The sequence below is a fragment of the Stomoxys calcitrans genome, chromosome 2, assembly GCF_963082655.1.
Source record: "Stomoxys calcitrans chromosome 2, idStoCalc2.1, whole genome shotgun sequence".
Taxonomy (NCBI): domain Eukaryota; kingdom Metazoa; phylum Arthropoda; class Insecta; order Diptera; family Muscidae; genus Stomoxys; species Stomoxys calcitrans.
Window position 1 is genome coordinate 2554371 of NC_081553.1, and position 27497 is coordinate 2581867.

Genomic DNA, 27497 nt, shown 5'->3' on the forward strand with positions numbered 1-27497 from the left:
GTTCGCACAAAAAAGAAGTCATTCCATGATGATCATCGAAATAAAAATGGCAGTAAAATACGCAACATTATCAATGTCTACTATGCCTAGTTTCTCGTCTACACCAAACATTGCTTTGTGTGTAAAAAACAGACAAAACATTGGTGTATGAGAAATAATACCAGTTTAACATTATTTTTCTAGTGGCCGGACAACTGGTGGGAAAAAATATCAGTTTAAAATAAGTTGTGTAGTGTTCGGGCTACAGATGACAACGTAAAGGTATATCTTTTGAAGAAATGTGACCTATTATATCCAAAGTCGATGAAGGCTATAAAAAGTGAAAATTGTGGCCAAAAACTTTGGAGTTTCGGCTACAACACATTCAACTATTTAAAAATAAAACAAAAACCACATCTAAAAAGCTAGTACGACATCTATATCCAGTAGATTATAGAAGGTTAGTATGCGTAAGTATTCAGATGTTGACGAAGTTTCATGGCTCCGATGGACTACAACAGCAAGAAATAAAAACAATCCACTATCTGGGCAAACAATCAGGGAAAAGGAAATGGAGTTTGCAGCATTGTCAAGACATTTTGATTTTGCGACATGTTCGGAATGGCTTGGTACATCTAAACGAGATACAAAATTGGATAGATTGGAACCACAAGTATAATCCATAATTTCCTACCCAGCATTATCAAAGAATACAGTCATATCGATATTTTCAACCCAGATGAAATTGGTATGCTTTTAATTGCTTGCCATCCACAAAGAAACTTGCATTTAAAAATGGACCGTACTATCGATTCAAATAAAGATTTCATGCATTTTATGTGTTTCTTTTTTTGAAAAACTTTCCTATGACTTCCTATAAAAAAAAAATTTTGGCCACATTTCTTGACGATAATGCCCAAAAATCCCACACTGGGGTAAGATGAACGCACTTGCCTTAAGCCCTCTTAAATGAATGCTTTAGGTAAATTTTTTTATAGAGACGAAACAATAAAATTACCTTTTTTGACCAAAAAATTACAAATATGTCATTTTTTGATTTGTAACTCGCATTACTTTTGATTGAAAAATCAAACCTTATCATGAAATGCGTCAAAAATGTGGCAAATTTGAAAAAAAAAAACGATTTAGAAATGCTTCCACAAACAAAAAATTAAGAGACAACCCTTCACAAAAATTTCAAAAAAATAATTTTTGTCAGTCGAATTTTTGGGACACTAGAAAAATATCCCGCTCACAAGATCATTTTTGTGTAGGATTTTTGAGGACTTTCCAACAATGAGGACCACCAATGCGCTTTTGGCCGCCCGAACAAAATTTTGTTGGGCCGAAGTGACCAACTTTGAGGGGCCACTAATGGAATCCCATATAAAATTTCGTGAAGACATTTTGTGTCTGCATGAATATTTTCTAGACCCGCTTGAACTATAGGTTCTCTCTTGTAGCGCGAACCTCTCGCTCTAGATGATAGTTATCAACGAGATGATGATTAGGGTGGTCCCTGCGATAACAGCTTATAGGTATGTCTTCGCACTGCGGAGACAGCCCGTAACAGCTCAAAAAGCGGCATTCTGGCAGGTCTGAATTTTTTCTACTGCGTGTCACAGAACTGACGAGACCACATGGCGCTGCATAACTTACCACAGACCGACCAATAGCTTTGTACTTGGTCAACAAGGTTTCTTTGTTAGCACCCCAAGTGTTTCTACTTTTTACCTTATCGCAAATTGCTGTGACCTGTGGATAGAATGTGTAAGAGCTGTCAAGTACGACATCAAGTATTTGGGACACTTAATGGTCGCAATCGTTACTTCAACGACTTCCACATTCAGCTCATTCTTCACCTTACGCGTATTTGTAGTGAACATTGTATCTGAAGATTTGATGGCAGATATCTTCAAATCTCTTTAGGCAATATAAATGGCAAGATCGTTGACACAGACGTTCAACATATCGCAGAAGCCAACAATATGTGGGGGCCTGATGCCATGAACGTATAATCGTCCGCAATGATACGATTTCGATGGTGTCTGGAGGGTGTGGAATGAAGAAACGGCCCCGATCCCCCTCGAAATTATTTTTTAAAGACAGAATTTCTTTACAATTTTTTCTAAAGACAACATTTAATTAAATTTTTTTGACCCCAAAAATGATCACCCATAATTATTTACATTTTAAAATGTTTATTTCATATAAAACCATTTTGTTTGTTTTTTCCTCGAATTCCATAATTCACAATACAGTATTTCAGGAAATTGACACGGAGCTCATAGTGATTAAGGGACGAAAATTCTAGTAGAAATTTGTTAGTTCTGTTGGCCTTGACCGTAGATTGGAGCACTGTGAAATATTATTTAAAGAATTTGTCTGTTTGCGCTTTCTTTGTTTGATCTTAACATTGTCTTTGTTTGTTGATATTGGCATTGTTGTATATCCCTGCGGAAATGTGTAGTCAATTGCCCCAAATATAGCGGCCCTATACTGGAGAATTGATTACCTGTCACAGGACATATCCTACAGGGAATGAACAGTTTCCATTGTCATAACTTATAATTCTTAATTATTTTTTTTAAAATTCGCTTAATTATTGTTAAAAATTGTTTCTTCATTAAATATATTTGCTAACTCATATACTCATCCTTTTCGAACTGTTTCAGGACCTATTCTACGATTTTACTTGTTTTCTATTGCGCTTGTGAATCAAGTTGTCTTTAAGAGCCCTGTTCAAATTCAGATGTGTGTATTGCCACATACCCTAGTTGGGTTGGTATGTAAAGCACCATGATCCATTTGATAACTTCTGCTTTTGAAGATTCTTATCGAATCAGAAATCGTGATACAGACAGCCGGTCAAATGCTTTTAAGAAACATCACACATTTTGCCTTACTTTTGAAAGTTCTTTGAAACATTGAACAAAATGGTCCATATCCGGACAATATCCTGCAATGGAATCTAGGTATTCAAAACATTTAAAACTTTCGTTTTGGATTTTTTTCTAAGAAAATCTTTTTAATGAAATTTTTTTTTTTTATGAAATTCGACGAGTCAAATTGAATGTTTACAAAAATGTAGGTATTAAGCTCGTGTTTCACAGTGAAATACCCATGTTTTTTACGATTACTTTTTTGAAAACCTTCAAAAATATCACGGATAACATAACACTTTTATTAAAATTTTACCATACTCGTAAATAATGGGTATGACCTAGTGAATGAAATCAAAAAGTCTTTTTGCTTCAAAATCTTTTGTCCACAAAATCGTAAAAAATATTAATTTTTCCAACCTTATGGGAGGAAATTATTGAAATAAAACCAATCAGCAGATTATTATCTATGAGAGCAAGTTTTATATGACACTTATGTTTGTCGCCAGGTCATTTGACATCAATTAGTGGGCAAAGAAATAAAAAAGTTTACAGCTGCAATAACGTGCAAATCTCGTGTTTCTGATTTTTAGTTTTACCACATTTTCTTATTTACCCTTCAATAAATTAGAAAAATTTTGGACTTATAGACAGGATGGAAATTAAAAGCAAATACAACAATAGTCGGATGAAATTTTTAGCGAATATCTTTTCCATCAAAAACGGATTTTCGATCGATTTTAAATATGTTCTTCGTAAAATTTTAACGAATTTTTTTTTTTAGAAATATTACTATAGTTGCTTAATGTTTTCGGTTCGTTTGCGTAAAATTTCATGGAAATACACTTTGAAAGATCAGGATCGGTCTATAAATAGTGTGTTGGCAATCAGTAGAAAATTCAGCTCTGACTTTATGACCAAACGTCATCGCCGCTGGATCAGTTCCTGCACGTAATAGCGACCACAATTTTCAAAAAAATGTTGAGGTATCTTTGCCAAAAATTGTGGTATCTTTACCACAGTAACAGAAGAATTATGACAATTTTCGATTTTGAAAAAATGTGGGGTGTTTCAATTCAAGTTTTTCTAGCCATGTTCGTCCGTCCGTCAGTCTGTCGAAAGCACGCTAACTTTCGAAGGAGTGAAGCTAGCCGCTTGAAATTTTGCACAAATACTTCTTATTAGTGTAGGTCGGTTGGGATTGTAAATGGGCCAAATCGGTTCATGTTTTGATGTAGCTGCCATATTAACCGATCTGGGATCTTGACTTCTTGAGCCACTAGAGGGCACAATTCGTATCCGATTTGGATGAAAATGTTCATCATTTTATTATGACTTCCAACAACTGTGCTGAGTATGGTTGAAATCGGTCCATAACCTGGTATAGTTGCCATATAAACCGATCTGGGGTCTTGACTTCTTGGGCCTCTACAGAATAATTCCTATCCGATTTGGCTGAAATATTGCATGACGTATTTTGTTAAGACTTCCAACAACTGTATTAAGAATGGTTCAAATCGATCCATAACCTGATATAGCTGTCATAAATATAAACCGATTTGGGTCTTGACTTCTTGAGCCACTAGAGGGCGCAATTATAATCTGATTTTGCTGAAATTTTGCATGAGACGTTTTGTTGTAACTTTCAACAACTGTGCTAAGAATATTTCAAATCGGTCCATAACCTGATATAGCTCCCATATAAACCGATATGGGATCGTGACTTCTTAAGCCTCTAAAGGACGCAAGTATTATCCGATTTGCCTGAAATTTTGTACAATGAGATAAATATCATGACCTAACATACGTGTCGAATATGGCATTAATCGGTTTACAACCTAATACAGCTCCCCTATAAACCGATCTCCCTATTTTACTTCTTCAGCCCTAAGTGCGCAATTCTTACTTTGGCTGAAATTTTACACAATGACTTCTACTATGGTCTACAATATTCAGTTCAATTATGGTCCGAAATGAACCATAACTTGATATTGTTCCAATAACATAGCAATTATTTTCTTTTATCCTTTGTTTGCCAAAAAGGAGATACCGTGGCAAGAGCTCAACAAATGGGATCCATGGTGGAGGGTATATAAGATTCGGCCCGGCCGAACTTAGTGAAACCAAATTGATGTATTTTTTGCGTTTCACTTTTCCGGTTTCGACTGAATATTATAATGACAGATTTCACTTCTTTGGCGACTTACAATTAAATTTCAAGAAGAATGTAAAATTCAAGCAAAAAAAAGTTGAAACTAGGTTTTTGTTATTTGCCTAAATTGAAATGGAATATGTATCATATTTACGCATTTCTGTTGTTCAACGTCTTGTCTACAATAATTTTGCTCAACGTCTTGTCACTAAGATTGCCGAATAACTAAACATAAAATGAAAGGATTACAAGTTATCGTAAGCCGAAAATTTAGAAAGATGTTCCGAAGGGGGAACTTCCGCCCTTTTGTTTGGTTTTTTTTGATGTACAATAAAGTGCATCTAGGACTGGTAATACTTACAAGCAGAAGAAAACATTTTTGGCCAGTTTGAAACATCTAAAAGTAAAAATTGATGCTGGAAATCAATTCTTTGACCTCTAATGCAATCAATCGTGCATTTAATAATAATTTTTAATTGTTGGCATTACGGAGTACAATTTCGTAGAATTGTCCACTTGAAATCTACCAAATTTAAGATCCATCCAACCAAGGTTGATAGAAAAAGCCCAAAAGGCCAACTCAGCATGCTCGTACTTTGTTTGACGGAGCATTGTCACATACATTTATTGAGAGCAAATATTGACTGCATATTAACGACATCATCCAACAGATTGATGAATAAAATTTAATAATTTATACCTGTTATATAAGCCAAATAATTATTATTTTTCTCTTTATTATATATACTTGTGTATTATTATTGTTATTTATTACTATTATTTGTTAAACGCTCGTTCTATATTCGACCTTGTATGCTTGTTTGTTTGTTTGTTTTCTAAAAATGACTTTGTTAAATATGTATTTCTTTTTGTTTTTGCTAAACCTCTAACAAAACTGCGAAAAAAACCAGGTTAAAAAATAAAAGAAAATTTTGAATATTTTAGATTCACAGAATGTGGAAAGCTCTTTAAGCTGTTTTTATTTTTGATTTTAATTGTCGAATAGGACACTAATTAAGCAATAAAGGACTACTACAGTAAAGGAAATTACACAAAAAAACAAAACTTTGGACAAATTTGATGAACAATAGACGAGTGGATAGAAAATATTAAAAAATAAAAACGAGGAATTGGATAACTATAAATGGGCATAATGTTTACTTTTAAGTTGTGTGTGTGTGTGTTTTTTCTTTCTTTCATATATTCTGATCATTTCTTATTATATATATTTAATATATAGAGTTTCTTTAAATAAATCTAAGTGTTATGAATAAACTACCAGGGTTGTTGTTTTTGTTTTTTTTCTTTTTCTTTTAATTTTTTGTACAACTAAATTAATAATAATCGTTTTACATACACATCTCTTCATTTTTGAATTTGTGTTTTCTTCTTCTTCTTCCTATGTATATGTAGTTATTATAGTTAATTTAAATATAATATGTTTCCTTGTTATTTTGTTTTTTGGGTTGGTATGGGGGTGGTGGCGGGGAAAGGTTGGTTTTTTTTTGTTTTAAGAACATTTTATTGTTTCTATGGTATTGTTTAGAGGTTTCTAAGCAAAGGTCCGTTTTGTTAGAGAACAGGACGCAGTCAGTCCAGAATAGCAAACTGAATATATGACATTTGGGAAAGGAAACTGAAACGGAACTTGCAGTAAGAAAAATGCTGGGCGCTATTACTTACCAATATTCAGCAGCAAATTCTTAAGATTATTATTGTATGGGCGTATGTGTGTTTGTGTTAATTCTATTATTCCGCTACATTAAGGATGTTTCCCTAGAGACAGCAACATATTAGAGATACATATGAGTTGTGTTTAAGTAGGTTTCTTTTGTATGATTTGGATGCTAATGATGATGATTGTGTTGATGTTGATGTTGTTGCCTATGTTATGTTGAGAAACAAATGTGAAATGTTTCTTTACTATGTTAAAGCGCTTCTCTCTATGCATTCCCTATATGATGAGTGGAGTTTTTATTACAATTGGTTGGTTTTATGTTCTGCTGAAGCCAGTTGGTAGCATGTCTCTGCATATTTACTTCTTCAAACGTTTTGATGTTGTCGGGCCCGTCGTTGTAGCAGCGGGCCTTATTCATTATATTACCACAGAATTTTGGGTTTGCATTACATTATTACCGCCACTATCGCCGGAACTTTGATTGCTTTGATCCAGACGTCTATAATTTCGGAATGTTTTCCACTCTCCCGTGTTGTAATCCAATCGTATGTGAGACTCAACCAAGCAAAGAGCTGTTTGCCCATCTTCTTGTTGAACTTTTTCCTAAAAGAAAACAACAACAAAAAAGAATTTTATGAAATTATTGTTTTATTTTTAGTAGAATGCTCTTTTATTTATGGTTTTGAAGACAAATACCGAAAATTAAAAAAAAATTAGAGCATATTCGCCAGAAAAATAGTAAACATGCACTCAGTTTTGCACTTTTAGAATAATTTTAGAAATTTGTTTGGTACTGGTACTGATTCATAAAGCAATTATGAATCGTTATTTTTTGGAGATAAGTTAGCATGTGTTCACATGTCTTTTATCTATTAAAAAATTAATTAATTCTAAAGCCTAGATCAAGTTTTCGCCCGAACAGCTGTCAAAACGCACTAAAAAAACTTTTGTGAAATGACTACGAAATTTTTCCAAACAAGCAACTAAGTTCTTTTTACAAAATTATTTCAACATGTTGTTAGCAACATTGTCAAATTTCGTAAATTTAAATATGCATGTCTATTAAACGCAGCGAACAATGACAATCATATGTTTTTTTTCTTGTGTAGAGATATAGGGGATATGAAAGACACCACACCCGCCCAGAAGCCCATGTGACTCTCTTATCCCTAGGAACACAATAAAAACCTCTTCTACAGTCCCTCACTCAACTTGGACCAATCCGTGTATATAGAGGGACCAGTGAAGTTCGGGACGCCCCCAGACCAACCAAAGCTAACACTCCGAGAAGACAAACTCCAAGTCGCCATCTAAAAAAGATCCGCTCGGCCACGTAGTCGTCCCACGCCATCGGCCTACCGCAGAACAAACGAATACCCGAAGAGCGAAAGTTACGGACTCTCTGTCAGAAGACTGTTCTCAACGCAACGACCTCCACGTACAAGTGCAAAGGTCTCAGATCAAGTATCGCATTCAGTGCTGCTCGTCGCCCCCGATTTCAGCACCGCCACAATACCCTGTTCCTTTCTTCACCATCAACATACATATCGTAAGAAAGTTTAATAATAACTTACAAAAATATGCATTACAACAGGCTTGGAATCTCTATATCTAAAAAGAAGGGTCAGCAGAGGAACACCTCGAGGTGTACTGTCTCCTCTCCTTTGGAATATAGCCATTAATAATATATTATTGTCTCTGGAGGAAAAATGTGTAAAAGTAGTCGCGTATGTTACGACGTGACAATTGCGGTTAGGGGAAGTTTCCCAGCGCTGTGGTGTAGGCGTAAATCCGTGCAAGACAGAAAGTAGGACTTTTCAATTTACTTACAATGACATCTGTCTCTTTGGGATGAGAGAAAGTTCCATTTACTGAAAGCGCAAAATACCTGGGTGTTGGCTTGACAGGAAATTTAACTTAAAACCCAACATTTTGGAAAGGGCATCTTCATATTCAATAAGCTTTACCCTATCCACCACCGGGAAGGCGTCCGACGCGCAGTAAAAAAAAAGTGGATTGGATAGAATTGAAAAAAACTATTCAACAATCCGCCGTTTGTTGTTGCAGCAGTGTATTGTACACTGAGGCGGCAGCCTTGTTGATGAAGGCTTTCATCAGGTCAATCCGGGATTGATTGGACACATTGATAACATGTGATATATGTGAGTTTTATTTTCTAAAAATACTAATAAAAACATTAAAAATATTTTTAATTACATTTGCAAATTCCGCCAATTTAAGGTTGTTTATTATTTCTCATCCTAAGTTTTTTTCCCCATGGAAGCTTTTTGCCAAAAATTCATTATGACCCAGTAGCGGAAAGAGGCGAAATACATGCATACGCATATGCCTGCAAAGGCAGTTAGCAGTACTTCCACACAAATGTAAACACCATTTCAAAATAACATTGTGTTTCATTGACACGGTGTCATGCACCTCCCATTGCTCGAAATACGCCTGTTGAAGGCCTGCCATTAGGCCATTTACGAGTCCTACAAAAATAGTTTTTTAGACTGGCCTGCAACAGCACCAAATAAATTAGGCCTGCTGTTCATGTTGTTTTTACAGCACTGCGAAAAATGGGACATTTGTATGACCTTAAAAAAATAGCAAAAATAGAAAGAACCCCTTTTTTTATTTTTAGACAATATTATTTGGGACATTTTATTTCGCCCTTTTTGCGTGTTGATTATTATTTTCATATCGTATAAAGTCCACATTTCGCTGCCAGCGTGATTTGAAAGCAGGTTCCTTCAAAATTATTTAATGTAATGAACGACGAAAGATTAACTTTAACGTAACAACAAAATTGTAGTAAACAACATACCCCTTCATTGCATGCAACACGGCAAAATGCTCTATACCATTGGACTCCATTTTTACCGCAAACCCAGGTTCAATTTCCTCGGCCGGTTATTTTTTTCTCTTTTATTTTTTCTTTAAACTAATTTTAGAAAATTCGAAAATTTTGGAGCCAAAATTGGTACCATTTGGTACTTTCTTAATAGATGGAGGTACAGGTCTGAAATTTGGCAGTACAACAAGGACAACAGGGAAAAATATGATTGGGACAAAATAATCTATACAAATTTCGTACATGTTGGTAGCAAAATTGGTACCATTTAGTAATTTTTTTTATAGATGGGGTCTGAAATTTTGCATGTCGGTAGGGCTAGGAAATATACGATACGTCTTTGACTGTCTTTTCTGTAAATTGCATGCTGTTCCATCATATAATACAATTTAACATTCGTCGATCCATTTTTCAATTGTTTGTAACACCTGGAAATAGGGATCTGTGAGCCCATAAAGTATATATATTCTGGATCGTCTCGACATTCTGATTCGATCTAGCCATGTCTATCTGTCCTAATCACGATAGCGGTCGCACGCGTAAAGCTAGCCTCTTGAAATTTTGCACAGATACTTAATATTGATGTAGGTCGTTGGGAATTGCAAATGGGCCAAATCGGTCAGATTTAAATATAGCTCCCATATAAACCGATCTTCCGATTTGACTTCTAGAGCCCCTGGAAGCCACAAATTTCGTCCGATTTGGCTGAAATTTTGCATGTACTGTTCTCTTATGACTTCCAACAACTGTGTCAAATGCGGTCTAAATCGGTCTATAACCTGATATGGCTCCCATATAAACCTGATATAGCTCCCGGTTTTACTATTTGAGCCCTTACAAGCCGCAAATTTTGTACGATTTGGCTGAAATCTCCCGATTTGATTTTTTGAGTCCGTGGAAGCCACAAATTTCGTCCGATTTGGCTAAAATTTCGAACATAGAGAACACTATGACCTCCAACAACTGTGTCAAGTCGATAACCTGATATAGCTCCCATATGAACCTGATATAGCTCCCGGTTTTACTTCTCGAGCACTTATAAGCTGCAATTTTTGTACGATTTGGCTGAAATTTTGCTTGCGGTGTTCTGTGATGACTTCCAACAACTGTGCCAAGTACGGTTCAATTTAGTCTATAACTTGATTTCTAGAAGCTTTAATTTGGTATGTAGAATAAAATTATGCCCTTCAACTAAATTTAGTCTGTATAAATTTTTGGCAAACACCCGGTGGTTGGTTCCAAAAATTGGTCGAATTTGGCACGCTTTTACTTGTTTTAAGATTTGGTAGGGTTTGCTTTGCGCATGTTTAACTTTTGAGTCCGATTGTTTCGGGTTATTTTTATATGATGTGGTATTTGCAATCATTTGATCAACGCATCCTACTGTTTGCCTATTTTCTTTATATACTTTTCGTAGTTTCTTGAATAGTTTTTGAAGTTTTGGCCAAATGTTTCCATATCTTCGAAACGGTGCTTTCTTAGAATCGCCGTTCACAAGCAAAGATTTTTAGGTTCTTCTAAAAATACAAAAACTAAAATGCTTTCCATAAATTGAGCAGAAATAACACCTGTCTTTAGAAACTAATTCAGAATTTCTTTGGTTTGACATAATAAATAAATATTTTTCGAGTTCAGGTTAGGTTCATTTATACATTTTCTTTTTTTTTAAGTAAAGGAAAATGTAATCTAAAAATCACATGAATAGAGATGGGTAATACCCAAAAGGCATTTATCCATAGAGATTGGTCTATATGGAAGCAGGTCCGACCTGGAACACATTCAACAAAGGAGTGTAGTGGTCTACTAAAACTCACTGTTTCAAAACCCAAACTCACTCACTACTAAAACTTTACTGTTGTCATCGAAATCGGATGGAAAATACGCAAACGGAAGAACCCATGTTTAAACACCACTGCTGGCAAAAAGTAAAGGAAGCACTAATATGACAAAATGGTAAAAAATAGGAAAGAGTTTAATAAAAAACAACGATATTTAAATGTAGAATAAATTTTTAAGATTTAAGATCCAATTAATTATATATGAAATTACATACAATCAGATCCAATTATATATACTATATATACAAAATAGTTGAGTGAGTGACTGACTGATCATCGCCCAGCCCAAACGGCTAAAGGTAGAGTCATGAAATTTTGTATGGATGTTGGTCCTGGGTCATGGGCACGGGATAAGGCTGGATTTGATAATATTTGTACGTTAAAACACTAAAAAATACCAAAAAGTACGAAATGGTACATATTTGCGCAGCGCGAACAAAAAGGGCTACAATTATGTTCTTGGGCTCAAACTAAAGAGCGTCTCGAAAAAATAAGGTTTGTAAAAAATTTTTGAAAAACCGTAACGGAAGTGGGAGAAATAGTACTTAGTACCGCAAAAAGATACAAAATGGGTAAACATTGTACAGAGCGGATGGATAGAGGTAGAATTTTGGAATTTGACTTAATATTAAATTAATAGAATCTTGAAGAAATATGACTAATAGTGTAGAAGGATATAATGCATATTTCAGATCGATAGCTTTAGAAAATATTTTTGTCGCACATTCCCATACAAGCTAGACCATTGTGTACTGGCGCTGCATAACTTACCACAGACCGGTCTGTTGCTTTTTACGTGCTCAAAAACACAGCACCACAAGTACGCTGCGGCAAGTGGACTTCGGGACCTTGCTTCTACTTTTGACCTTATCGCTAATTGCTGTGGCATGTGGGGAGAATGTGTAAGAGCTGTTAAATGTGACACCAATATTTTGGTGACACCAATCGATTTTCACATTCAGCTCATTATTCACCTCAAATTGGCAAGTTCGTTGAGGTAGACGTTTAAACTATCGCCATGATCGTACAATCATCCGCATATGATACGATCACTATGCCGCCTGGAGGTAAGGAATAGATGATAGGTAGAGGTTTAACAGTGCCAGATATATCCCCTGCCTTGGGGAACTGCCTGTTTCAGTCTATGGTGCTTCGACTTCTTATCCCTAAATAACTGGCGACCACACAGATAATTCGCGACCCAGCGTTTAAGGCCTGGCTGCAGGGACGTGTAGGCGACGTCGACTGCTTTCGATAGGTCCAGTGCCACGCGGACCGTCCTTTCACAGGACCTGGGCTGATTGAAGCCATGGCAAATGTGTGCGGTGATGACATGCGCAGCAGTTATTGTGCTATGCAGTTTCGAAATCCATGTTGATGCTAGGCGAATGGAAATTCTTCAACAACGCTTGGGAGGAGTAGTCCCTCAAACGTTTTGGCTACTGGTGAGAGAAGGGAGATCGGTTTGTACGACTCCCATTTGCTCCGGATGGCTTGGTGCCACGGATGGCATTCGTAACTTCGTGAACGGTAAATTGTAATTGGTGTCCATCGGCGCGGGGACCACTGATGCGACGAATGGCTCTTTTCCTCTCCTGAACCGCTGCAACCAACGTGTTCTTCCGACTCATAAAATCTACTATCTCTTACATTTTGCCATTGCACTGCGCTGGCCCGGCAATATTGGGGATGGGTTGCTGCTGTTGCATATATTGGCGAATGGGCGACGACAAGAAGGCCAAAGGCGCAACGACGACGCTTGCGACCAATTGCTGCCTATGTTTGCAGAACACCTGCTACACATTCAGTGCGAGCATACTCCCGTAGTGACGTGAGGCCAGAGAAAGATCGGAAGTGCACCCAATTTATTCACCAATTACACCTCACCGACACCGACCAATGTTGGAGGCGGTTCTGGAAAACCGAACAGAACCTTGGTCCGGAGTTTTTTTCCATCCCGGCACGGTCCGGAAACGTATGAAGAAGGCACCCGGGGAATTATTATTCAGAATAGGACTGATAGTCACAAAAATATGTATCAAAAATGTTTCTATCAAATCAAACAAAATCTCTCTGAACTAAGCCTGTACGACCACGTTTCAGTAGCCTTCACTCAAAGCGAACCATGAAAAGATAACAACCAAATAACACAACGTACTGCCAAAATTTGTGGGTGTTTTTTTTTTTATTTTAGACATTTTTTTGGAGATCTATTTTGTGGTTGTACACCGATCGCGTATGGATATAAGATATTCTAACTTTCATCACTACCAACAACACAAAGCACTTACCTCCGATTCTCCCAGTTTAATAACAATCACATTTTCTGAATTCGGTCGTGGATTTTCACGCATACCAGCCATAAAACCCAAAATTAAAGCTTTATCGGGGCGGGAAACACGATTGGCTTTACGGAACATTTCATGGGCCTTATGAACGTGCTCATTCTGCAATGGTATGTACAAGAAAAGACACGTTAAATGGAACCGGAATCAATCGCATGGGACACAGTGTCCCACGAAATAAAATGTTTGTGTATGTATGTCTTACCGACAGCGTTAAGCCTTTGCGGTTTGGAGCAGCTTGTTGGGGTTGCTGTTGCTGCTGCTGTGGCATTTGGATAATATGGGTGCGTTGCAGCCCACCCGAATTTGTCTGCTGCAATTGAATCTGCTGGGTAGCCGCACCTGTCGCCGCAGCTATGCCACCCGCAGTGGTTGTTATTAAACGTTGTTGCGTTGTTGCCGGTTTCTGTTGCAATACAATTTGCTGAGGGCGCAATTGAGCAGTTTGTTGCTGCTGCTGTTGCAAGGCTGGTTGCGTAATAATGGTACGCTGAATTTGTGTCGTCGACTGTTGCTGTGACTGCACCGCTGTAGTCTGCACTTGTACCAATTGAGGCTGTTGGCCTGGCCTCTGTATTAGAGTTAGTCCACCCGGCAACGTTGTGGTAAGGCCACTCTGGACGTTGGTCATCACGGGTCTAATAATCGTCTGTTGCGAAGGTTGCTAGAGGTTAAAACAAAAATGTAAATTTAGTATAGCAAAAATTCGGGGGTTTTCCCCAGCCACACGAGTAGGAAGATGAATGAATACCCACATTTGTAAGTAAGCTTGTTGATGCTTGTGGTTGTTGCTGTACGATCATGTGCTGCTGTGTTGGTATCAATGTAGTCAACTTTTGTGTTGCCTGTGTCGTCTGTTGGGAAGGTTGTTGTTGTTGCAATGTTATGGTCTGAGGTTGCTGGTGTTGAAGGGCCGAGGATGCCGATGTTGTTTTCACAAGTCCAGGCGGACCAGCCGCTGTTGTCATAAGCGTTGTGCCACCAGAGCCGAGAGATTGCAAACCACTGACATTGCTAATTGGTATTTGCTGATACATATCGCCACCAATATTTCTGAGAATTACACCCTTTTGCGTCAATATTATCGTCTTATTCTTAACATTCGCATTGCCTGATGAGCCGGATTGTGCAGACACAGTTGTGGCATTGCCGCTGGGCTGCATGAGGACCTGTGTGAGTTTAGGTTGTTGCGTAGCGGTATTATTGGAGACCAATGTGTGCTGTTGTTGTTGCTGCAGCTGAGCCTGCATGTGCTGTTGTTGGGCAGCGTGTGATGCGGGTTGTATGGTTACGGGACGATTAGGCAATTGTACATTTTGTATATTCAACAGTGTCGGCTGTGTAGCAGTGGCCGACGAAGAAGTTGAAGATGCTATTAATGGAGGCGGATTGCCACTGCTTCCGGTAACGAGTTGTTGTGTGGATGGCTGCTGCTGTTGGCGTATGACGACCGAAGAGGTGGGCGATGTCTTCAAAAGGATCTTAGTGGATGTGGGCGTTTGTGGCGTAGATGGTGTTGTTTGGTATGTAGTTTGTTGTTGACGTTGTGGCGTAAATGTCGTTAATGTTGGTAACGTCTGTTGCTGCTGCTGGTGTTGTTGTTGTTGGTGTGTTGGTTGTTGCTGTGTCAATATGTATTGCGTGGTGGTTGTAGGCTGCTGCTGTTGTATTATTTGAGTCTGTTGGGTCTGCTGCTGTTGTTGTTGTTGCTGCTGCTGTTGTTGTTGCTGTTGCAGCTGTTGCTGTTGAGCCCGCTTTGCTGGCTGTATGATGGTTTGCGATATAATGACCGGCCCACTGTTTGTAGCATTCTTCAACTGGCTCAAAGGCATAGATTTAATGGCTTGAGCGGTTTGCGGCGTGGCATTTTGAGACGATGCCGTAGCAGAGGCCAACTGCTTTTGTCGCAAGGCAGCCGTCTGTGAAGGTGTGGATGCCAAAATAACCGGTGTGGAACTGTTTATTAGTATTGGTTGCTGTTGCGACTGTTGCTGGCTATTAGGTTGTGTAACTTTGCCCGTCTTCGTAGACGTTATTTTGACCGATATATTGTTGGGCAAATTGGCCAATGGATTGTGGGTAGCCGTGGTAACAGTATTACTTACAGGACGCATAGGCTGCTGTTGCGTTATAATGCTTCCCGGTTGTGGAGTGCTACGAACGAGTGGTTTAATTTCTAACTTTTCCATTTTGATGGGCGTTGTTGTCGTATTCTGTTGCCTCACGGTCAATGTTTGCTTTTGATGTTGCGGCGAAGTGCGAATAATCACATGCTGCGTTGGCTGTTGCTGCTGTTGTTGATTAGTTGTGGTATGTTGTATCTGTTGTAGAGTAGGCAATGTGGTTTGTTGCTGAATAATAACCCTTTGCTGAGGCTGTTGTTGGTGAATTTGGGTTTGGTGCTGCTGCTGTTGTTGCTGCTGGTGCAGCCGTTGCCCCAGTGTTGACGTCTGTACGTGTTGGGTTAGGGGAGGAGGATCCACCTTCTCGACTTTAATAGTGGCCGGCACCAATATTTCTTCGCTCTCTATTTTAATTTCTTGCTTAATACGTTTGTGGATATGATTCAAATTGGAGGCTTTGTTAGTGCTATTGTTGGTAGGTGCCGATTGTTGGCTAGTTTGTTGCTGGTGCAACACAGCAATAGCGGATTTCTCCGCAGATGCCTGTTGCATCATGGAGTCTATAAGTTTTTGCGTATTGGGCTTGCTATCCTCCATTTCACTGGCAGCATTGACATTGTCCGAGATACCAGATGGCGTGCTTTGAACATAGCTCAAAGAAGGCGGTGCATACTCTGGTGTTGTTGTACTTGATTTGTCGGAAGATTTGACAACAATGGTTTGGCTAATGTCTGGCTTGATATCCTCCTTAGAGTCAGAGATATGGCCACTCTCATCGGCACTGCTGTTTTGGCTCTGATTGAGATTGGTTTCGGTTTTAATTTCAAAACTGTTGTTAGCCGATGTGGGTGTTGTTGGTGTAGTCGCAGACGCCTCCTTGCCCCCAACTTGGCCAGAGTTGTTTGCAGTAGATGGTGATGTGCTGCTATCCATTGGATTTGAAGCCGCTGCAGCGGCTGCTGCAGCTTTTTGCTCCTGCTTACGAGCTTGCTCTTCCAATTGTTGCTCTCGCTTACGCTTCTTGGCTGCAGCATAGCCAAGTGGTTGCTCAGATAATTCAATTAATTTAATTCCACCATCCTTTCGCCCAGCTGGTGTACGGCTCATATTCGGGCGCTGCGCATTAGAGGCATTAATACTGGGACTGCGGAAGCCTGAAGTTGGTACTCGCGAAGGTATACCCTTGAGCGGGGTGGTGTCTGTCATCTTGCGTGGCATTCCACGCGATCTAAGCGGTATTGTGGGCGCAGACGTCTTTTTCAATGAAGACTGGGCGTCTGCAGATTTATGCAAGAGCTCAGTACGTAAAGCGGCACTTTTTGGTTTGCGTTTAATTGTGAAATGCTTAACGGTATTGGGTTGCTGGCCAACCTGAAATTTTTGGCAAAAAATAACGTCAAGATTTTGGCACAGACCTTTGAGGCAACGAATGGCAATGCTCATAGTGATACAACCCCTTTGGACAAAACTTGCAAGACGAAAAATAACCAAGAAAATAAAATTGGGGAGATTTTAATCCAAATCAATTAAAAAGTCCAGGGCGAGTTCACTTTGACCAAATTTGCACTCCGACACCGATAAACTAACAAATACTCACCACAGATATCAATGCATTCTTATTGAGATATTGGCACTCCAGTGGCAACATACCCAAGTCACTGTGTTTGGCAACCAATTTGCGTAAATCATTTACCATATCGGTGAATATTGGCCGTGTGTCCTCATAATCTGAGATTTCTGTATTGAGCGAACTTGTCGCTGGAAATGTTTTCATACTTTCGGCTAACATGGACACCCATAATTCCGAGTCTAGACCTGCGACTTCTATGACTTCTTCTAATTCGGATTTCCACTGCACCCCACACACCACATTCATTGTAATGAAAGTAAACAAAAGCGAAAAGAATTCTCTTAGTAAAATTCACAGCAGTCAATAACATTCAAGAATTAAAAAAAAAATCATAATAATAAAACAAAAAACATCGAAGTGGGGAAGATCTCTCCTCCTCGAAGTGGCGGGAAAATACAACACTGACTAAATGGTCAGCAAAAAAAGTGATCCACATACGCACAAACGTTCAAAAATACAATTGGAGCACCACTACAAATTACTTAGTGGGCCGAAATCATGGCAATTCTTTAATCGAATCCTGCTAAGTCGGTACCACAATTGCATTCCATTGGTGGCAAAAAATGCGTTTACTTATTTACACCTCATCATATTTTAGCTTTTATTCATCTTTTAACCAACACCATTTATGTTTTCCGATTGTTGATTGTTGGTGTCACTGCATCGTGTTGGTGAATTTTATACTAGTGTGCAGTTGGATGTGTATGTGTATGTTTGGTTGTATGACTTAACGAAACTTGATTTTTTTCAGTATTTCACCAGCAAAGGAAAATTTTTTGCGTACCTCTTCTACAAGACGACGCGGAATATGGAAAAAACTTAGCAATAATTTCAATTTCACTTGGGTCTGAAGATCGGGAAAACACTCCTTGATGTTGCGCAACACTTCCTTGTTTAATTGGGAGCATATTGAACCACTTATCCACGAATCATTTGATGTTCCGAGTTTATTATGCAGCCACAATGATGTGTCGCTGTCTCGCACATTCGCCATCTTAATGTAAACTGTCAAATAATTTTTGTGTTTCGTCGATTCTCAGTATCTTCTTCTTCCCTTTCTTCGTTCAGCCATTTCCTAAAGTAGTCGGTACCCATGCAAGCGCAACCCAAATCAATGCGTTGTCTCGAAAGAACAAACAAACATAATGTCGGTCAGGATTCATTGAATAAGGTTAAGCGATCAGCTGACATACAAATTATTTTAATTTTTGGCAGTACTTGGTATTGAGGATTTCAACTTGGTCTTTTTTACATTCATTCAATGGTACAAGAACTTAGAAGGTAGAGTCATTTGCCCAACAAAAATATTTTTCTGTGCAACCCCGGCGAGGCTAGAAGAAGAAAAAAGTTTAATAATTTTTCCGCCCCGTATATATTCTCAAGTTATTGTTTTGTTCACCCACCAATAAGAACCATATTCAATGTTGAGTGAAAAACGTATACCAGCACTTCCTTTCATAAACGAGACATCACATCAAGAAATACTCATGTGAAAATTGTGATAGTGAAAATATCAAATCTTCCAAGCAGACGATTTGTTATTGCCGCGAAAATAATAACAAATAACCGTAAAACGACCATGCATTTTTCCTTTTTTCTATTTCTCGAAACCTTTTTAATTTGCAAAAACCAAACCTGAATGAAAAAATACAACCAGCGCTCAGTTTTTCGTTTTCCAAGTATTTTTTTTTTTTCATGTAAGCACCACACATACACACGAAAACACACGCATCAATGTTAGACATTAGGAAATTTGTCAAATTAAAAAAATTGTGCTCGGCTGTTCGCATGATTCAATCTTTGTTTATGTTTTCTCCAATATGATGACATTTTCAATCGGCAGATTTGGCATCCTTAATGATGTCCACTTTATGTTTTTGCATGTGACCTAATCTTCTGTTAGTGAATCCTGGTTGTCGGTCATGCATTCAGAAGTGATAAAACCATGTAAAAATCCCGTTAACACTATTAACTAAATCCGGTTTTAATGCCGATTTTATAAAAGGGAAACAGATGATCGAGCCATTAAATCCAGATTTAAAAGTGCAGTGTAAACGGGGTTTAACACTACAACCCAAATCCATTTGATTTGAGCAAATCTCACAAAAGCCTAGTACTGACTTCATTCGCAACGAAAATGCCTATTAAATTATTGCGAGATTCGGGGGATTCTTTAAATCTTTAAATGCGGATTTAATGGCTCGATCATCTGTTTTTCCTGAATGAAATCCGCTGAGGAGAGTTTTAAATCCGGATTTAATTAGAATTGCAAACGGGTTTTAGTCAAGATATATTCATTTACAGGTAATGGCAGTTGCCCAACTACGTATAGCGAAATAATTAAAGGTGGCTTCATTTGTACAACAACCACAAATCATATGGTGCAATCCGCTATCTTGCCATCAAGCTGATCGTCGTTTTGCCATCTTACGCAAATAAATTTGTGTGTGTGTGTATACGTGTGCATATTCAGTTACATATTCAAAATCAGAGTTGCACTAATCACTGTTTTTGACAGGTAGTGCACTCGATTTTTTGTGTTTGCCAAAGGCTTCTACCTATTGTCTTGATAATATATATATAATAAAAACTAAAATGTCAATTAGGAAGTGTCCAGAAATTTGACAGGCTAGTGGAAATTTGTGCCACCATTCGCACCGGGTTGTATAGTTGATTCGTAGTTTTTTGGACTACTTTGTCTTTACCTTGTATAAATTTGCCTAGAGCTAATCGAGCAATCGATAAGTCGAGAATCGACATTTAGATCGGTAATCTGTCATCAAAAACAAAACAGATTCCTTTGAGACTTAGCTCCAGCGGAGTCTTGACCATTGATTGTAATAAAGGTGTGCTTCAAAACGTTTTGTAATTTCTTCTTTGCTTCTTTGTTCATTAAAGACCGACGAAAATAATATGGAAGAGTGTGAGACTGCAGTGAAAGCCCAAGACTGTGTCAGTACCATAATCAACAATAAGGAACATGTCCAAGACGATGAACCAACAAAGTCTCATTTTATATGCGGCGTTATAGAGGGATTCTATGGCCGTCCCTGGACGACGGAACAAAGAAAAGATTTGTTTCGGAAGTAAGACCGACAGTTGCTATTGGTTCCATTTAGTCTATATCGAAATTATTTCAGGCTCAAAAAGTGGGGTATGGATTCTTACGTGTATGCCCCAAAGGATGATTACAAACATAGGGCTTACTGGCGCGAATTGTACACTGTAGAAGAGGCTGACCACTTATCGGGTAAGTGCTATTTCTAATCAACTATTATTTTATTTTAACATTTATTTTCTAAAGGTTTAATATCAGCGGCCAAGGATCAAGGAATAACTTTTTACTACGCTTTATCTCCTGGTTTGGACATGTCTTACAGTAGCCAAAAAGAATTGCAGACCTTAAAACGTAAATTAGATCAAGTCTCTCAATTTGGTTGTGAAGCTTTTGCACTTCTTTTCGATGACATTGAATCAGAGTTGTCCAAAGGAGATAAAGAAGTCTACCAAACGTTTGCAAATGCTCAGGTTTCGGTTACCAATGAAATCTACACGCATCTGGGCAATCCTCGTTTTCTCTTTTGTCCCACCCAATATTGTGCCTCAAGGGCAGTACCTTCTGTTCATGACTCCGAATATTTGAATACATTAGGTTCCAAACTCAACCTCGATATCGACATTATGTGGACCGGTGACAAAGTGATATCAAAAATTATTTCTGTAGAATCTATACAAGAGATTACGGAGATACTAAGACGACCCCCTGTCATCTGGGACAATTTGCATGCCAATGATTACGATCAGAAGAGAGTGTTTTTGGGTCCATATTCTGGTCGTTCACCCGAACTGATTCCCCATTTGCGTGGAGTTATGACTAACCCCAACTGTGAATTCCATGCTAATACCATAGCAATTCATACATTAGCAAACTGGTCTAGATGCAGTTTGGATTCAAGAGTAAACAGTAAGCACGAATTTTCTGGCGATGGCTTTGTCAATTGAATTTACACTCACCAACTTTTGCAGGTTCCATATCAGCTGACATCAGACTTGAAACAGAAAACGAAGATGAAATTGGTTCTGAGGATTTGCCAGTGGACTGCTGTCTATCAAAAAACATATATCATCCTCGCATTGCTTTAAAGTAAGACGAATATTTTCCTTTGCCTTTGTTGCCTTATATTTATATTTGAATATTCCAGAAATGCCATAAGTGAATGGTTGCCAGAATTTTTCATCGAAAAGGAAGCTTGGGGTCCTATAACAAAGCCACAACCTCAAGTGACACGTAATTGGAATGTCGTACTCGTGTAAAAATTTCTAAACTAAAAGCTATTTTGTTTAATTGCAGTTGTTATGCCCATCATACCCATAATTCCTTCCATTAATACTTGCATGAGTTTAACAACTACAACCACAACGTCGACAAATGCAAAGACCAACGTACCACAAGTTAACACCACCCAATTGCAAGCATTGGCCGAAGTTTGCACCGTCAATTCTTCGTCCGTTAATCCCATATCAAATGCAGTTATGAATTCTTTGGTTTCGCCCACCAAGGTGGTGACCAACGAAGATATTATCAATCCTATAACCAACTCTGCAGCTTCTAATATAGAACTGCCCAAAAAGATACCAATTTCTATTGTTTCTGTGCCTATCATGGACTCGAAGGAGGTAAACAGCGATAGTGATGACATGCGTGACGTTGATGATGTTTCGCAACCACCAAAAACCCAAAGGGAACTACCGGTGAAACCGGAAGCTTCTCCCAACGGCGATGATAAAGAAATGTTTCTCAAAGTCCAGGAGACTATAAAAAATGATGATAATTTGGAAGGAGATGTGAAGAATGAAAGATCTGGTCTGTCCATAGAAGCAATGGGCGAAGACAATAACCTAAACCTTAGTCCAGGCAGCAACTGCAATGAACCAATGGAGTGCAGTAGTAGTTTAACCTCGCAAATATCTCCAAAAGATGATGTCAGTAAATCGGTCGGGGTCACTACCAACGAAGATGTTGTTATGGCCGATACAAGTTCCAACAGTGACAACATAAATGTAAGCTCATTACGAATAACTATGTCTCAAGATATAATGTTCAACTCTTTTGTGCACGAACTAATTGAACAGCTAATGTGCAAAAGTAGCGTTACTATAGAGCTTGAGTTTATTACTTCCGAACCCTTGAGAATTTGTGTTGTACGATTTCTTTTCATTCGTTTTAGAATACCATGCAAGTTGAAAGTGTGGAATCATCCCCAATATCAATTGCCGAAATGACTGAAGTTGAGAAGTGAGTAGCTGCGCTGTTAACACCTATACTTTTTTTCTTAATGTTTTTTTTTTTTTTTACCTTGGGATCTTGCTGTTTCGCTCCAGATCATCCATGGTGGAATCCTCAAAAATCAATGCTCACGATTTGTATCTGCTGTGTGACTTATTCTATTTGCCTTTCGAGCATGGTTTTCGCGGTTACAAACTTCTGAATGAATTCAATTGGCTGAAAGCAAATGCTCACGTTTTACTGGAGGGTAAATCTGCCAAAGGCACTCCAGTAAACGAAAATCCCACAAAACCTGAGGTGGCTGAATGGCTGCAGCGAGCTGAATACTTTTCGACATTGTGCAAATCGGTTTATCAACTGTTGCAAAAGATTGCGGTGTGTGACAACAAGGAGATATGTCACGATCTCTTCGCCTATGTGTGGGATATGCATTACGCATTGTCGCTTTTGGATGCTTTTGTTAAATGGCTCAGTATGGGACACTTTCCAAGCAACGTCTTCGGTTACACACAAGGAAGTTATACATGTAGGTCGTTCGTTACTTTACCAATTGCTTTTCTTTTTCTATTAAAAGTACCATTCCAGGGTTTAGCAAAGGCTGGAAAGAGGCATTCATGTCGGGCGATCAAGAACCATGGGTATTTCGTGGTGGCCTTATTGCTGATCTTCAAAGATTGATGCCTATCGACCAAGGAAATGACCTGTTCATATACAAGTTGCCTGATCTGCCTACAACAGACTATCATACTCTGCGTCCCTATAATGCTGTCGATGAAGCCACTGTGAACCGAGTGTGCACACAGGGCTTTCTACATTTAGTAGCACCCCTTTCGCCCGAGGAAAAAACAATACCGATACAGTTTAATGTGAAATATTCTGATATAATAGCGGACTGTATTATAGGACCGTTTCTCACTTTGCAGCCGGAATTCTGCATTGTAGCCATAGATTCGACGAATACAATAGTTGGTTACGCTGCTGCCGCTTTGGACTTTAATGTATTTTCACGCAATTTGCATATGTGTTGGATACCGGAGATGAAAGAGAAGTATCCGGAGAATTTGGAAGAGCTTGAAGTGTTCTCCTCATCCACACTGCACACACAGAGGGCAATTGATATATTACGCTCATTCATCAAGGAATTTCACACTTATGAGCCACAGTGTCCACCAGAAGTTAGTGGTTCTTATCCAGCTGTTATGACATCAGCTGTACTGGAGCAATGTTTAAATCCGGATTATTGTATTTCGAAACGTCTCATAACTGTTCTCTTGGCCACGCTAAGGTCGAATGGGTGCTTTGGAGTTCATGTACGTTTGCCAGCTAAAGATGCTGGCCTTGAGATAATACAATACTACGTAAAATTGGGTTTCACCGAAATTTATCGAGATGGGCAAAATTTCATTTACTTTGGAAGACGTTTTTAGCAATGACAACGAACGTCATGGACTGGTCCACGAAATATATGAGTAGTTACCTTCAAAATATTGGAATCTCTCTCATGCTAGTTATGCTACATCTCCATGCAATATCCAACTGAAGATCGCACTTAAAAAAAGCAGCATTCGCCCCAAGTCCCAAATCGTAAAGTCATCAATGCCTAAAATGTAAATTTTTGGTTTTTTTTCTTTAAAGAAACTTACACGCATTACACGCCCGCCCAATATTTTTGTACTCTAGCAGTGTATAATTCCCAGTTTTTTTTAAATAGAATCACAAAAATATAAAAGGTACGCTGCTTAGAAGAAGCGTATACTTCAATTTTAATGCTAGTATTTATAAATATTTTTTTTTAGATATTAGTGTTCTTATTAGAACACACACAGTTCTATAATTTTTACAGGAGAACTGAACGAACTATTTTTGCAATGTATTTCTTTCGTCAGCCGTCAAAAAATGCATTTAAATTACAAATCTTTTTTTATTTTTTCAAAAAATAAGCTAAATATAAATATAACTGACAAAAAATAAACAATGATTTTTCCCCTCAACTTTCTCTAACGCGATGTGATTTACTTAGATCGTAAAACCACACTGAATTCACACCTTCATCCACAACTTTCAGGGGTTCCAATGTAGGAAGAGGGAATCTACATGCTATAACTTTAGAATTTGGTACCTCTGCAATCAGTTTTGTTTCCAGGTCTTTCATCTGAAAATGTTGTATTTGTTATCACTTGAAAACATCGCATTGGCCGGCTAATGTGACTTTACCATTTGCTCAACGCCAAAGATTACCACGTAGTCATATGATTTTAAGTCGAATTTCCACAAATCCCGGCGAAAGAACTTTGTTTTTGGACTCACACCTTCCCGGAACGCAGCCAAACGTGACCACCACACTAGCCACGGATTCAATTCTACTCCGTCTGATTGTAGGCCTTGCTTAGCTGTGGCTATTGCATTTGTAGAATCAATTAGTTACGTAAACATAACCAAGCACCCGGTACATACCAATGACAATTCTTCCATCGCCAGAACCAATGTCCAGCAGACGATTAGGAGAATTGCGAGGAAGAAACTTCAATACGTTGCTGATTTGTTCTGTTGTGGCGGGAACATATGGCAAGCAAATTCGTCTAAATGCCGGTGCCACAAATGATGCACATATGACTGACAATCCTATGCCAATTCCACCAGTGGCAAAAATTAAACATTTCGCAGACATTGTCATAGTTTTGGGTATGGAATCCTCTGATTTCAGTTCCATATTGTCCATTTTTTATGTGTATTTTTTTAGTTATAGCCTCTCGGTTTCCAAAAGTAAATATTCGACTTTTCGTTTTGTAAGAAGTTCAGGTCGACTCTTAATGGATAAAAATACACAATAGTTTTTTTTTAAATTTTATAAAGATGGGCCGAACGACTCTTTAAAATCGCCATATGCAAAGATTAGCACCAGGATGCACTTATAAGGTGAGGCCATGCGAACAGCTGGGTAAATTTTGTTTTGTTTCGATTTTTCAGTAAATCTAAATGTCAAAGGCTTAAATAAAACAACTGCGATTTTTCCTAAAATCTTAAAAAAGGTGTTCTATTTGATTCGATATTCCACATATAAGCTTCAAAATAATAATAAAGAAAATACAAATCTAAAATACAATTGAGTTGTTAAATAAAGTTTATTTCTAAACCCACTTTGACATTTCAATTTACGGCATTTACCACTCAAGGTAGTTTCGTTGGGGGTAAACTTTTGTTGTTGTGCTAATGACACAGCAACAAAAGTGTTGTGTCATGTCATTGTGTTGGGGGTAAACTTTGTCAAAGGCTTGAAAACACAGCTGTGATTATTTTCTAAAATCTTAAAAATATGTTCGATCCGATATTCCACACATAAGCTACAATATAGTGTTCTTATAATGAAAAACACATATGTAAAACACATTTGGAGAAAATAAGTTGCAAATCAAAGTTTATTTCTAAAACCATTTTGACATTTCAATTTACAACATTTGCAACTCAAGGTAGTTTCGTTGGAGATAGATTTTTGTTGTTGTGCTAATGCGGATGACCCTGATGAAGATCTTACATGATCATGGTTCCTCGGCAGGCAGCTTCCTCCGAATATAATAACGATGGTATGCAGATTGCGATTCACACACATCCGGACTATACAACACTTGAAAAAGGTGAACATCATTCATTCAATCCATTGAGCATTTGCAATTTTCATGCCGTAGAGTGGATCAACAACAGAGGGAATGCCCTATATCGGAGCTCAGAAAACTTGGTGTTTGAAATCTCAACATGACAGACATTCTCAAGGACGACGACAGGATTTACTTTGAAAGTTATATTCCGGGAATAAGATTATAATTTGATTTGCTGCGATTTTACTGGATTTGAACAATAACCCAAATATAATCATATCCCATAAGAGTGACAACATTGACTTAGGGTTAGTGTTCTATTCTGCTTTCGGAATAGTCGCTGAAATTTTTAATTATTTCTCGAGCGGAATTTGACGGCAATCAAAACACGTTTTTTTCATCTACAGTTTTTTTTTCTCCATTTAATTTATTTTTTTTTTTGCCACTTTACTTTTTTGTCATTTTCCTCACTACAAGCATAGTACAACTTTTTCGCCGACATTTTTTTATATGGAGTTTGACAGCATTCTGCTTGAAAAGCTGAACAGAATACTAAGCTTTAGGGTTGGTATTCTATTCTGCTTTGGAATAGTTGGGGAAATTTTTAATTGTTTTGCGAGCTGAATTTGAAAGTTATGTTTTTTTTTCACAAATAATTAAAATAACAGAAAAAACGAACCATTGAAACCAAAAAATCAAAAATAATGACGACAATGATGTCAAGCGTTGCCACTAAAATTTATTTTTGCCATTTTACTCATTATAAACAGAGTACTACTTTTTCATCCATCGTCACTTTTTCACTTTTTAATTTTCCACCATCTGTACGAACATATTGTGGGGGAATTGTCGCTACTGCGACAACAGAAGAAGAAGAAGTCAATGACGTGGCGGATTGCAGCATTTGATTTGTGGTTGTTGTACCACCACCTTTAATTGTTTCGCCATGGGCTGCAGCCATTTGTACAATAACCACAAAACATATGGTGCAATCCGCCATGTTGTCATCAAGCTGATCGACGTTTTGCCAACACACAGAAAAAAATTTGAGTGAGTTTGTGTATACGTGTGCGTACATGAGTAGAGATTATGTGAGAAAGAAGTTAACAACAAAGAGAATGCAAACAAAAATCTGT

The 27497-nt window shown here is 38.0% G+C and overlaps 3 protein-coding genes and 1 long non-coding RNA gene across 6 annotated transcripts; 1 reads left to right on the forward strand and 3 right to left on the reverse strand.

Annotated features, from left to right (window-relative positions):
* Window positions 1–395: 395 nt before the first annotated feature.
* LOC106084353 (uncharacterized) lies at window positions 396–1200 on the reverse strand. 2 transcript variants are annotated; one of them, XR_009397116.1, is made up of 3 exons: window positions 930–1179; window positions 674–853; window positions 396–614 (listed from the first exon to the last, which is right to left on the reverse strand). It is a non-coding gene; the product is annotated as an uncharacterized LOC106084353 (long non-coding RNA). The 2 variants fall into 2 exon arrangements; XR_001220800.2 differs by having other exon boundaries at window positions 674–1200.
* Window positions 1201–5685: 4485 nt separating this feature from the next.
* Window positions 5686–18502, reverse strand: LOC106084361 (negative elongation factor A). Its single transcript, XM_013247985.2, has 6 exons — window positions 18266–18502; window positions 17449–17703; window positions 14484–17222; window positions 13934–14392; window positions 13675–13830; window positions 5686–7294 (listed from the first exon to the last, which is right to left on the reverse strand). The coding sequence occupies exons 1-6, from the start codon at window positions 18473–18475 to the stop codon at window positions 7109–7111; spliced, it is 4005 nt and encodes a 1334-aa protein (XP_013103439.1). The 5' UTR covers window positions 18476–18502; the 3' UTR covers window positions 5686–7108.
* A 1745-nt stretch (window positions 18503–20247) lies between these two features.
* Window positions 20248–24535, forward strand: LOC106084367 (protein O-GlcNAcase). Of its 2 annotated transcripts, XM_013247997.2 has the most exons (10): window positions 20248–20318; window positions 20380–20567; window positions 20622–20731; window positions 20786–21445; window positions 21508–21625; window positions 21684–21769; window positions 21833–22542; window positions 22710–22777; window positions 22864–23294; window positions 23354–24535. In XM_013247997.2, exons 2-10 carry the CDS (start codon window positions 20395–20397, stop codon window positions 24193–24195), a joined length of 3198 nt encoding a protein of 1065 aa, XP_013103451.1. In that variant the 5' UTR covers window positions 20248–20318; window positions 20380–20394; the 3' UTR covers window positions 24196–24535. The 2 variants fall into 2 exon arrangements, with proteins under 2 accessions (XP_013103451.1, XP_059218794.1); XM_059362811.1 differs by having other exon boundaries at window positions 20266–20567.
* Window positions 24536–24669: 134 nt separating this feature from the next.
* LOC106084368 (ATP synthase subunit C lysine N-methyltransferase) lies at window positions 24670–25836 on the reverse strand. Its single transcript, XM_013247999.2, has 3 exons — window positions 25223–25836; window positions 24983–25164; window positions 24670–24920 (listed from the first exon to the last, which is right to left on the reverse strand). The coding sequence occupies exons 1-3, from the start codon at window positions 25485–25487 to the stop codon at window positions 24756–24758; spliced, it is 612 nt and encodes a 203-aa protein (XP_013103453.1). The 5' UTR covers window positions 25488–25836; the 3' UTR covers window positions 24670–24755.
* Between the last annotated feature and the right edge of the window lie 1661 nt (window positions 25837–27497).